Source organism: Opisthocomus hoazin, chromosome 18, assembly GCF_030867145.1.
Source record: "Opisthocomus hoazin isolate bOpiHoa1 chromosome 18, bOpiHoa1.hap1, whole genome shotgun sequence".
Lineage (NCBI taxonomy): Eukaryota > Metazoa > Chordata > Aves > Opisthocomiformes > Opisthocomidae > Opisthocomus > Opisthocomus hoazin.
The window spans coordinates 1,944,898-1,958,149 of record NC_134431.1 but is presented as its reverse complement, the minus strand read 5'-3'; the positions used below and the strand labels follow the sequence as shown (position 1 = coordinate 1,958,149).

The 13,252-nt window shown below is 43.5% G+C and overlaps 1 protein-coding gene across 1 annotated transcript in view; it reads right to left on the bottom strand.

Moving 5' to 3' along the window:
- Nucleotides 1–3,957: 3,957 nt before the first annotated feature.
- The window catches only part of AHCY (adenosylhomocysteinase), a 30,039-nt gene continuing 20,744 nt past the window's right edge, over nucleotides 3,958–13,252 (bottom strand). The window contains exons 9-10 of the mRNA XM_075438504.1: nucleotides 8,077–8,271; nucleotides 3,958–4,956 (exon numbers count right to left, since the gene is read on the bottom strand). Coding sequence (XP_075294619.1) covers nucleotides 4,825–4,956; nucleotides 8,077–8,271 — 327 coding nt within the window. The 3' untranslated portion in view covers nucleotides 3,958–4,824. The remainder of the gene's footprint in view (nucleotides 4,957–8,076; nucleotides 8,272–13,252) is intronic.

The following is a 13,252-nucleotide window of genomic DNA, read 5'->3' as shown; positions in this document are numbered from 1 at the left end:
GAAAGCTAACTCTGTCCCAGCCAAAACCAAGACAGTATCCATCCCTTATTCTATACTATCTACGTGATGCCAGATTCTACACTTCCCAATACATTCCAATTAATCACCACCACTTTTCCTGTTCTTTGAGCTATACATATGCACACACAGACATCATTTCCTTAGTCTATGGGTCATCCCTCTAGAAACGTCCATTGAGTTCATTTAGTCCATGACCCTGGGCTCAGTCTGTCACAACAGCCTTTCAGGACAGGAGAGATGGTGTGAGTCCCCCCTCAGCCTCCTCTTCTCCAGACTGAACAGCCCCAGCTCCCTCAGCCGCTCCTCATCAGACTTGTTCTCCAGCCCCTCCCCAGCCTCACTGCCCTTCTCTGGACACACTCCAGCCCCTCAATGTCCTGTTTGTAGTGAGGGGCCCAGAGCTGAACACAGCACTCGAGGTGCAGCCTCACCAGCACCAGTACAGGGGCCCAATCCCTGCCCTGCTCCTGCTGGCCACACCATTGCTGACAAGCCAGAACACCGTTGGCCTTCTTGGCCATCTGGGCACTTTTCCTTCAATACTGATCGGACACCTGTTGAGACATTAGCAGGGAGTCAGGACATGAAACAACAATATATCTTGATTAAAGGAAATCAGCTGCTACACCAAAGGTCATGCTTGAAAGTCTTCCATTCATTCTGGAAAGTTTCTGAAACACAAGTGAAATCTGCATATTTTACTGCAAAGGTTATTCAAAAGTGCCCTTGAAGCAACACATGAGTTTGTCGAAGTACAGCTCATACCATAGCAAGAGGCAAGATGACCCTGTTTAGGAAGAGGCTGCTAAGCTGTACTTAAACAATGGCTATGCAGCACACATTTGCAGCTGAACAAAAATACCAAACGCCATCTTGCATTAACACTGCCAAACCACAAACCATACTGGAGGCAGGTACTGGGCACAGCATTTCTGCAGCCAGCGCTGAGCCACAGTTGCACTGCAGCAAGCGAGAGGCAGGAACAGAAACACTGCCAGTGGTTTTACCAGGGTCCATGGTTGATCTAGTCCTCTTCAACCAAGAAAACAGAAGATCTAGCAGAATATATTCCAAATTCAAATTTTATATTTTATCAACTTAAACCACACTTCAAGTCAAATTCCCACATTGTTCACTTGCTCAAACTACAGTATTCTCAGCAGCTAATCAGATTTTCATGAGTTTGATCAATGAAAATGCTGTGCTAGGAAGTCACTTCTTGCAGTGATGCTTTAGTGCCCTGGCCCGGAGCCTTGCAAAGCAGATGACACATTTCAGACCTGCTCTAGCTGCTGGTGGCTGGACACTTCCCTGACTCATCTATGGAATCATAACTTTGTGTGCCTAAAGCCTCTGGAGTTTGAAAGGGGCTAAACATGAATTTGCATTTGGTGCTCCAGGCGTAGTTTTGCCCACAGAATCTGTCTCTAGAAATATTTTCTGAAACTCAGAAGCCATAGGCCCTGAGCCAAATGTTCACCACACTTCCTAACAGCTCCGACAACCAGGAAACACAAAGACCTCAAGTCCTTCTGAGGAAAAACATATATATGTATGTATAGACCCACACAACTAGATTCCTCTACACATTAAACACATGAATTCTGCAAGCAACCCATAACGAATGTAAACAGAAATGCGGGGGGCAAAAAAATAGTCCTGACCCACTACCCAACACACAAAATTACAATAAAGCATCACTACCACAGAACCACTGGTTGCTAGGCCCCACCCAAAACCACTCTTGATGAATCTTCCCAAAAAAAACTCAAACAAAAAAGCACACTGTTCTCATGATACACTGCATATTGATCACCCAGTGGAATATGCATTAGATAAATTCAGGGTGTCAGCTAGCCCTTTTATCTTTAACTTCTGTGAGACTCCAGTTCTTTGAGAATGGAGTCAAAAGTTCAGAGGACAGACCAACTCTGCTGATGCTGTGGCATGCATCTGAGAGACCACCCGACCAGAAGAGGAAGTAGCTGAAAATTTCTTTAGGTAGCTGGAAAAACCCTCTTGATAGCAAACCCTGGCAGATTTCATCTCAGCCACCAGCATGTGCTGGAAGGGCAAGATGTTTGTGCACAAGCAGTCCAGATTTAGGAAGAGCATCAAGGCCAATTTCTTGACAGATCATCAAATGAGCAAACTAAGGGAGATGCTCTGCTGCATCCGTTACTCAAAAAAAAAATCCAAACAAAACTGCTAAGAGATGGAAAGGTGAAGGCAGCCTTTCTTCTAGAGACTGAAGTGTAAGGTCCTCAACTGTCTGCACAGTAAAGCAGCCAAACTTTATCCAGAGCTGTACAAACAAAAGCGGAGCCAGGAAGTCAAGAGAACAGATTCTCCTCCTGTTTGGCACTTTAAAGACACCCACATCCAGTTCTGGCTCCTCGGTATAATGACAACATTGACATACCTGAGTCACCCCCCGAGTACAGTGGACCACCAAGATGATCAAGGAGCTGAAGCATAGGAAGTCCAAAGAGACTAAGACCTGGGTTCCTTCAACCTGAAGACGATGAAGTGAGATTGACTGCTACTTCTGACTACTCATCGCTTTAGCAAAGATGAGCTAGACCCTTCTCAGAGGTGTAGAGGGATAAAACGGGAAGCAATGAGTATAGGCTGCAACACAGGAAATTCCAGTTAGACATACATACAAGTATTTTCATGTAGAGGGTGGTCAAAAATTGGGAGACAAGCCTAAGGAGGTTGTGATCTCTGTCCCCAGAGACAATGGAAACTTACCTGTGCAAGCTGATCTGCATCCTGATCTAATTGCCCCTGGTACGAGGACAGGGATAAACCAGAGACCTCCAGGTGGCCCTTCCTAAATTATTCTGTGAATCCATGATCCACATCCAAAAGCAAAATTACAACCCAGCACTCCAGGATAACAGATGCTCAGCTGAGAAACAGGTTTCGAGAAGCCAAAGCCCAGCTAGAGGAAACTAACAAGAAGTAAGAAAGACAACACCCAGTCCTTGTTTTTCTACTGCATTTGTTCTACTACAATGACTTTTTCTGTCATCATTCTTCTCTGCCACATGCAGCTATGTATGACAAGGTGACCCTCACCTACATTTAAATGTGTACTGCAACTGTGTGTGTGTCTGTGGAGTTTAGTGTATATATGTAAGTTTAAAGGATAATCCCCATTACTGATTATAGAATCATTTATGGAGGCTTTGTGGGACCCAAATTCAGCTAAAATTGGTGCTTTTTAGAGGCCAAGGAAAAACAAAGCAATGAAGAAAGTTGCATACTGAGCAACAGCTTGTTTACTCCTCCCCTTTTTCCCCTCCTCCAACAGTTCATACTGTACACCATCTGTTGTAATTGCTCACTGACATCATTTAACTGGCTGCCCAGGGAAGTGGTTGAGGTATTTAAACACCTTAGAGGTATTTAAAAGATGTATAGATGCAGAACTTAGGGACATGGTTTAGTGGTGGAATTGACAGTGTTAGGTTAATGGCTGGACTTGATCTTGACAGCCTCCTCCAAGCTGAACAATTTTATGATTCTATCATCACGCCTGGTGCTTGGACATCAATCAGAGCACTTCAAGCATGTTTTAACATCATACCAAATCCTTCATCTTCTTGCATCCAGAAACAGAGGTGGCCTGCTGTATAATGTTGACTGAAGAGTACAGTGGCAAAAGAGGACTTCCATGACATACATGGACCTAAATCTGTGTGGGCAAAGGGGAAGAGGTTTTTTCCTGTAAGACTGAGCCCTTCAAATGTTTAAATAACCCGAGGAGCAGCTTTTCCCAGCTCAAGTATATGACGCAGGCTAGCCACTGCACTGACTTTTGCCTTAAGAAACCCCATGTGGATACATTATAGTCTCAGTAACTTAAGGATCACACTAAAGCAAATAAATCCATGGCAAAACCTAAAGCATCTCACTCTACAAAACAAGTCAGGCCACAGTCAGATCTTTAATAAAAGCACTTTGAGTCAGTGACGAACAAGATACAGCAGACATAACTCAGAAAAATCAAGTTGGGCATAGAAGTGTGCTACTGGTGTTTTCAGAGGATCAAACAAGGTCCCTAAACCTAACCATCCCCTCAGTGGCTTCTCAGTCATTCACAACACACTACAAGGCTGCTAAAAAAGAGTCACTCTTGCCTCACCCTGCCTCCAGTCGGTATGGAAGAAGCACAGAAAGGTCCTTGTTCCAACCAAAATCAATGGAGTAAATTAACCCAGAAAAAAAACTCAAGCTCTAATCTCCAAGTAGGAGGTTAAGTTGATTCTACAGGAAGGAGACCAAGCAACCTCTACTCCTCCCTACTTCCCCCAGTTTCCACAACATGCACTTCAGCTAGGGCACCTTTGTGGAGAGAAGCCTGACACTGCCAGCCTTCTAACAGGATTCATCTAATTTGAGCAGGGCATGGCAGAAAGCGTCTCCCTGTAGAAACCATTCCCCATCTTACTGGTTAGTCTGTTCAAAGGGGCTGTCAGCCACATCTTTGACAACACTAGGCAATTTCATTTAGCAATCTTCTGTCCTGATCCCCTTATTGGGACATTAGAAGCCAATAAAAGGTGCATAGCATCCTTTTCACCAGGACATTAGCTAAGTAACCAATTTTAATTCCAAGAGTCAGAGTGATCCTCTTTCAGTAACTCATTAGGCCCTGAAGCTCCCTTGGTAACGGGAAAGGTTCTGCAGCACTGAGAGAAATATAGCAAAGGGCTTGCTCTCCGAAGCCCAGCACACACAAGAGCTTTGGAAGGTTGTATCCCTGCATTTTGGTCTTTGGGTAGTGCCACCTGCTCAGTATCTGTAGTGGTCTGGCTTGAATGGCCCATCTTTTGATAAGCCTAGGTATTTGGCCTGCTTGTCACTCAGCTTCGTCAGCTTCACACACAGTTTATCCAGATGAGCAGCAGCCACAGCTTCATCCAGCTGGAAAACAAAATATTGAGACAAGAATATTAGCAGAGAGTCCCATCAGTTCAGGAAGTCACGGTCAACAGTGACAAATGAATACGTGAAAACCAACAACAGTCCCAAGGAGGATTTAACAGACTGACACTGAAGAACAGTGAGACATACCAACATCCCTCACCTGCCTGAGCACAGACTCATCTGCCTTGAGCACAAAACTGCATTCAGGTGGAAAAACTCTCATACTTTTGAGGGAGTCAAGTTAAGCTTAAGTGAAACAGACAACTTTATATAATCAAGCCCATTTTAATCTCATTTACACATTCACATCCATCCAACAAGAACAGAGATGAAACCATTCAGAGATAGGAATATCCAGTTTGGCAGACCAGTAAAACCCCAGTCAATTTCCACTACAAAGACACCTGGGCATACTAGACTATCATCTTACAATTTTAGATAAGTTATAATACTGGGGAAAAAAAGCATCTCCTTTCCGATATCCCATCTTCAGAGAACATGTATTAAGAAATTGATTCCAAAATCACTAATTCAGCAAGAATATCGGTATCTATTAGCATTGTCTTCATGAAGAATAAAGCCAAGGCGGGCTGTAGGACATGGGCTCAGAAATATGTTGATATGCTTTCTTTATCCCAGAAGTGTCAGGCAGACATGAGAACTCAAGGGATTGAAAAATGTGTAAAGTTACAAGACAGTTAAATGCTACAGGAGATAAGTACAGAAGAGTCAGAAAACAAACAGTACAATGGCAAACTCGAGTGGAATGTATAGCCATAAAGGACATTCAAAGATAGAAAGGACAGCACTAAGAAGGGATTCGGGTGCTGCTGAGTTAGAACAGAAGGACAAGTTTGACCACCTTTTGCAATTCCTGCAAAATACAATTAAACACTGCTAAGGAAACAGAACCAAGGTAAGTCCAGCAGCACGGGAAACACTGGTGGTATTTCCCTCCATACTAGCTAAATAGATGTGAAATGTTGCAATATTTTTGAAGGGCAAAATATCAACAAAACAATCAAGGGCCAGATCTTCAGCTTGTGTGAACAAGCATGTCCTAAATGATTCAACAACCAGGCCTACGTTTCCCACTCAAAGGGAGTGTGGTGATAAGCAACTACTCTGAAGTAATCCCATTGTAACAAACCAAGTAAAGCTCTGCACCAGTACAGAGTATTCACTGCATCTCAACCTGCTCACAGGAATACGGAAATGCCAACACCTCTTAGGAACTAACATGGCCAAAGATGTACAAGACAAAATTAAAAACATAAGACAAAGCAGTGGAAGAATGTGGAGGCGGACCATGAAAGCTACTGAACACTACACAAGAGTCAGGAAAATCACAAAAGAAAGAAAACCTAACTGGAAGGACTGCGTTTAGAAGTGAAACAAGTATTTAAGCTTAGTATATCCTGCCTGAAAAAAGGAAGGTTAGAAATTGAATGTATATCTGGTTAGCTAGACTGACATGTGAAGATCTGATATGTGCATTTCCAGCAAATTTGTGACAGATTACACCCACTTGGAAAAGAGCTAAGTCCCTGACACTTCCCAGATCAGGTTCTCAAACTGCAGCAGAGAAGTTCTTCACAGCCGCTTCAGCTTGGGGACTTTGAGATTTAGATAAAATGGTACACAAATTTAGATGAAGGTAAACTGACATTCTTACCTTAAAATCAGGCAGCTGAGCATAACAATGGACAGCTTTGGAGCCAAGAACCTGGACACAACAGTTTGCCTAGATTTCCAGGAACACACTGCAGAAACGTGTGCATGCTCATAACAGTCGATCATCAAAGCAATATTCTTGCAGTCAAAGAATGTGCAGTGTAAGCTGCTTGGTAATTCTTAAACTTCACCTTTGGACCTCAAAACTACTACACAGAATAAGATACTAGGCAGAAAATTATCACAAAAAAAAGCTATTCTACCCGTTTTTTTGTTAGTTCTGACAAGAAAACTGCTTTGTTCTTTGAAATAGCTCTATGGAGCGCATAGGGTGAAAGGAGCATTTCGTCACAGCAGATGAGCCTGCAAAGATCACTGCGCCATATGCTCCACTACCATGCAACACTGAGCTGGGCACTACTTCTCATTTCTAGTTCAAGTACGCTTACTAAAAGTTGTTATTCAGGAAGAGTATGAAGCCACATTTTATTAGCAACATTGGACTATCATTTTCGAGAGAACTGTCAACAAAACTTCTCCTTTGCAGATGATTATGTGTCAGCTTGCTGATCAACTCCTACACTGTATTTCTGGTATGCTTTGCTTCACCCTGAACAGCTGGTTTTGGAAGCTTAAGTCTTTCAGCAAACACTTCATAAGTAAGCCCAAACATACACATTCTACTTCCCAAATGAGAAGTATTTTCACTTTTAGTCTCACACCTGGTTGCATTTCAGAGGCAGTGGGATTTAACTCCAGCATCTTTTTCAATGACCACCCCACATTCTCACACTTGTTTGGGAAAATTAAAACCAGGTTATTTTTATAAAAGGAATTTGTAAGTTGTGACATGATCCAGATTTTTCCAAGAACAAAGAATGCAGAGAGATAAGTTTAAAGGGAAACCCAAGAGAATCTGTCATGAATATTTTGTGAAGCTATTAGGACCAGATTGTGATAATCTGGTCTCAGGTCCAAATGGGACCCAGACTCTATCAACCACAGTAAAAGCAATTCCTAGTTTCACTCCAGCCTCAACTCTGCCCCACTAGACTTTGCTGCTGGATAGGCATGTGAAAGCTTGCTGTGAATGCTGACATTCAGCAGAAGGAACAACTTGGTTGAGAGAAGCTCCCTGACTACGCTGAGGCAGCACAGAACTTCCCAGCACCTTAGGTAAGAGCCCCAGGTGAAGCCAAAAAGTAACTGGACATTCCTATCACACTGACAGACAAGTCTCAGTTCTGCACAACAGCTTATCCATGAAAAACAGCCCACTTCAGACTCAGCACGACCAAAGCCAAGCATTCACTGAGGGACAGCAGCTCCTTGCAACAACATTCAGTGGGAAAATGAACTCAAGCACAAACAAAATAAATCTACATAATTGCACCTGAAGCTGGCTTCCTTACAAGCTTGCATCCTTCTGCTACTCTCACTCACCTTCTTTGGCAGGAAATGGACTCCAACAGAGTATTTGTCACTATTGGTCCACAGCTCGATCTGGGCCAGCACCTGGTTGGTGAAGGAGTTGCTCATAACAAAGCTTGGGTGACCCATGGCACAGCCCAAGTTGACCAGTCGGCCCTCTGCTAGCAGTATAATATGACGGCCATTCCTCAGTGTATAGCGATCCACCTGGGTGGGGAAAAAAAAAAAAAATCAAGAGTAGTGTGATGTCAGGGTAAATAGAGCATTTTCAATCATGCAAAGCTTGGAGGGCTTTCTTCTCATGTCAACAATTCAGCAGCGGGCTTGTAACACAGACTTTGATTACAATCGAGTCATCCCTCAATTCCCAGCCAGTGTTTGCAACGCCTGTAGTTATTCTGGCCTTCACTCAACACAAATCTTAGCATCTGCTTCAGACTTCACCAGTTATCCAGTTCTAGTTTTTCCACATGCGTGTTGTCTCAGCTGGCTGTGGAGAGCATGCTGCCAGCAGTGAAATACAGCTCATATGCCTCATTATAACAACTGGTGTGGAGAGAAGAGGAAACATCCTGCATGCAACAGTCCAGAGCCTTTGCATCCAACACAGCAGGTAAGAGCCGGTGTTCTCAGCCTGCTGAAACTGCTCCCCTGTAATTCCTCCCACTTCCATTCATCAAGGCTTTACAGTGCAACGAACAGCTGTCCCAGCTCCTGGTGTACCCTTCTTTGCTCTCAGGGGGCCAAAGACATGGTCCTCCACTCAGACAGATTTCCAAGCTGTGCTGGGGACAATAGGACTCTGCACAAAGAATCAAGTCTCAGACAGGCTAAGCAGACAGGTCTTCAGCTGTGAGAGAGAGTCCCACACAATTCAGGAGACAGCGTCACTTAACGTGCGCCTCAACTGTCTGGGCCAGATTGGGCTCCTGCAATGCTAAAGCTAACTCTGCTTCTCTTTTCCACCAGCCACTGGCTATTCTCTCCTCTGCCTTCACCTCGCAGGAGGTTACAATATTAAAGCCCACAATGAAATGCCAATACGGCCTGTAAGTTACACGAATATTCAGTATTCACTGGTATTTATTGCTCAGGTGACACCAAGCACATGGCAGTAGGGCAAGCCTTTGGAAAGACTTAAAATAATCAGCAACCAACTTTGACAAAGGTTAATGCTTTAGACAAATCCATTGGTCTTACGCTGTCATAGCACAGCAACTGTGAGAGACCTACAAGGGTCCCTCTGGACAGCTGTATTTATACTTGTAGTCCCAAAAGTTACTTAACATGAAGCAAAACACACATCACTCAGTTTTATTCTTAAAGCTTTGGCCCGTAAGTTAAAAAACCATGTGGGATGAAGCCTTCATTGTAACAATACCATCTTCTGACAAAACATCTTTCTGCAGGTCCCTAGCAGAGGTGTAGTAAGTAAACCAGTAGAAACCATTGTACTGGAACAGGAATTTTGCATTCAGAGCCGGTCTGTGCCTCTACCTGTCTTCCCCAGCTATGCTTTGGTCACAGCACTATTTTCTACTTCTTGGGTTCACATAACAGATTATTGTGATTTCAGCACAACATACGCAGACAGTAACCACCTCAAACAGAAGCCTTAAATAACATTCTTAATTTTTCCTGTCCAAGAGCAGTACAGCAAGCTAGGGTTAAGTAAGAACGCTCTCTACTGAGCAGTTACAGTATTTCTTATGGGTGCAGATTCTCCAGTGCAGACCACCAGTGACAGTACTCTGTTCACCCAAAAACTACCATATGGGCTATCATAAGATTATGGGAGGAATTAATGAAACAAAGAAGGAAGCAGCCAGAAAGCAGAACACTGAAAACCTTGAGAACAGGTACAATAGTACTCATATTAAATGTTGTATTTATGGATTGACTACAAGGTAGCAGTTAAGTAGCATTTAAGTTTTGAAGTCTGAATGGGTGGTGTCAAGATACTGTATCTATATAATATTTACACAACTTGCACCTGGAAAGCTGCTGGCTTGTGCATGGAATCACATATCTCTGGCAATCTGCTGACATGACTCATTCAATGCACAGGGCAATACAGAAAATGCAAATTAATGTCTTTGCACAGAAGGAAATACAAAATAGTAGTGGCATTGCACTACTTACAGAGGCATAAGTTGGTACTGTGAAAACACATCTCATCTATAGGCTCAAGGAATTCGAGTTATCCAAGCATTAAGTTCATCTCCACGCTTAGACAAATGCCTCCTCCCTTTCCCCATCAGCATTTCGCTTGCTCTGGACTTTGTCTGCTTTACACTTCCTTACACTCCATGACGCATGAATAACTTACTTTCAGAGACAAAGTCCACTGATCCCACCCTGACCTTTCCTTCCCCTCTAGAGCTGAGCTTGTGCTACACACCAGTCTCCAATACCAGGACGCAGTTGAGCAGGGCTGCAGTGCAAACCCATGTTCAGAACAACCTGCCAGCTTTTCAGTAATAAGCCTGTTTCCTCCTCAGCTGTACTTCAGAAACAACAGATGAGTCAGAATGGCACAAGTTCCTTTCCCAACTATTGAACATGTCTTAGACCAGCTCACCACTTGTAAATGGAGACCACATGGTACGGAAAACCACCATGCTGGACATCTTCACAATTACTCTGTACCTCTAGCTGAAGTCTAGCAACCATCAGCTCTGGTATTAACCCTCTGATAAAGAAACAGATGTCTTCACAGGAAGTTTGAGATTATTGCCCTTGTACTATATTCCCCTCCCTGCTACAGAACATAGAAGAAAAGCGGTCACATCTTAATAAAAACTGAGTATTTAGAGAGTTGGTACTTCGTATTATAAAACCTCACCCAGAACACTGATGCGAGAAAACATACGTGATTCTAAGGACAAGTGCAAGATCTCACACCTTTAGCACAGGACTGACCACCCCTTGAGGTCCCCCCTGGTAAGACTGGGGACAAGATGACCACAGAAGTGTCCCTTTCATGAATCCGAGCAACAAAACTGAGAAATCCGCAACAACCTAACTCGCAGACTGATCATTTCCTTCCCAAATTTCAGTGTAAGAGCAATTCTATCCATTTCTTGTAATGACTCATCACTGCTGCCCTGAGCAAGGTCCCAACACATGCAGAGGAATTTCTGTGCAGGTGGTGAGGGGCAGAAGCTGCAGGATACCTCCTGGACACTTCTTTCTAAACCTAAAGTTAGCACATCCCGGAAGATTCAAGTCATTTCACCAAATTTCTACTTCAAAGTTTTTTAATTTGTGTTAAGCATGGAATTAGGGGCTCCCCGCACCTCCCTTTTGAAATGGGTAAGCTTTTGGGATGCATGTATGTATTAGTCTGGTCCTGCTCAACTGCCCAGCCACCACTGCAATCAGGCCAGGTAAAAGAGCACGGAGAATGAAAATCGTGAAGAACAATGAAGTACATAGCAGAACTTGCTCACCTAACACCTACTCAGCAGGTACCTCCTCACATTGTCATGCTGAAGTATTTAGGTATAAGAAATCTAGACAGACACAAAATGGAGCATAGAAGTATACCACTAGCACAGTATAGCTACATATAGCATCAAATACACCAATAACAGACTTCAACTGGAGATTCAAACTAGTTAACGGTGCTTCAGATTCACTGCTAGAAGTTAACAAAACCCAAGTACTAACTTGAGTCAACAACCAGTCAACAGTGGGCTTTCAAGTATACAAGTCTAAAGGCCATCTTCACTTCAGTAAAGCTTCAAACACAAGGAATGGCCATGTAAGACGAGATTTACCTCTAGGCACATGCCATCTCCAGTGGTAACCAGAAGATGGGTCAGGATGAGTGCGAGAACAGCCCAAGGATGCAGTGCTATTTCCCCTAGTAAATCCTCTCAGCTTCAGCTATCTGCAGATCAGGGAGAGACAGAGGTGGTCCACTGAGGGCTGTCAGAGACAACTTTTACAAACTGTAGCTAATGACTTTTAAACATACATGTTTGTGGCACCCACAGCATGCCGGGCAGCTATTTCCACAGCTTTTGCTCTATAAGCAGGTTCCACCTTTGGCTCACTCAACCTCCTGCTTGCAACAGCAGCATTTTATATAACAGACCAGAGAGATTCAGGGTAGGAGGCAGGTATTCAGCATTAAACCATATAGACGACCTTAACCCTAATTCCATCCCTTTAAAGAGGTGATAATCTGTTTTTAACCAGAAACTTGTTACAGTTTTCACACCTTGGATTAGACTGCATCTCATTGCGTCCAATACATCTGTGACAGACTGGCTCCCCCAGTACAGAGTACATGAAGACAAAGTGACTACTACATCTGCCAACAGTGACACCTAGAAGTTTTCATACGGACTTTAAGAGCCATATTAGAACAGCCATGTGCAGGTATTTTGTATGTTACCATATTAAGATCCAATTTGGCCTTCTATGTTTACTATTTGAGCAGTCCCAGTTTTAGTTTTAAAACCTGAGCTACCAAAAAGCAAGCAGCTAGCTGCAAGCTGCTCTCGGAAAAGAGCTGTTGAGCCAAGTCAGCTCCACACTAAGGTCATAGGCAAGAACAGACTTGAATGTAGTGAGAACTTGAGGATATAACTTCACACCTAGTTGAGCCCACATAGAACATCCCAACAGCAAACTCACAACTGCTTAGTAAGAGCTTGATGTGGGTGGCAAATAAGCCACAGGGGAATTATGAAAATTGGAAAGGCAAACTGAGATCTAAGACATATGCTTGGGTGTGACGTTTTTAAAACAGCAGAAAACCTGCCCCAGAACCCTGCTATCAGCAAGCACACTCCCACTTCCAAAGGTAACCAGAAGTCCCATGCCAAGTCAGGGAGAGTCTGGTTTGCTTTATGTGATGTTCTCCCTCCATGCTGGTGAAAACAGCTTTGATTTAGTTCAGCTTTGTTTCTCTGCTTTAGGACACACAGCCAAAAAGCTGAAATTTTAGATCCCTATTTTCCTGTCTAGCTACAGCCACAACTGGAAGTAAATACATGGTGGGAATGCAAGTTGAGCAAGGGTAAAACATCTCGCCTTGTCTGCCCACACACAGGCTTCTGGTCTCCACAGGTTTCTGAAATTAAGCCACTGAGTCAGGAAGAGAAGTCTGAGTTTGGCAAAGCTCCAGATGGCCTTTCTTGAGGCTTCAATCTCTCAGTAAAAAAAAAGCTTTGTA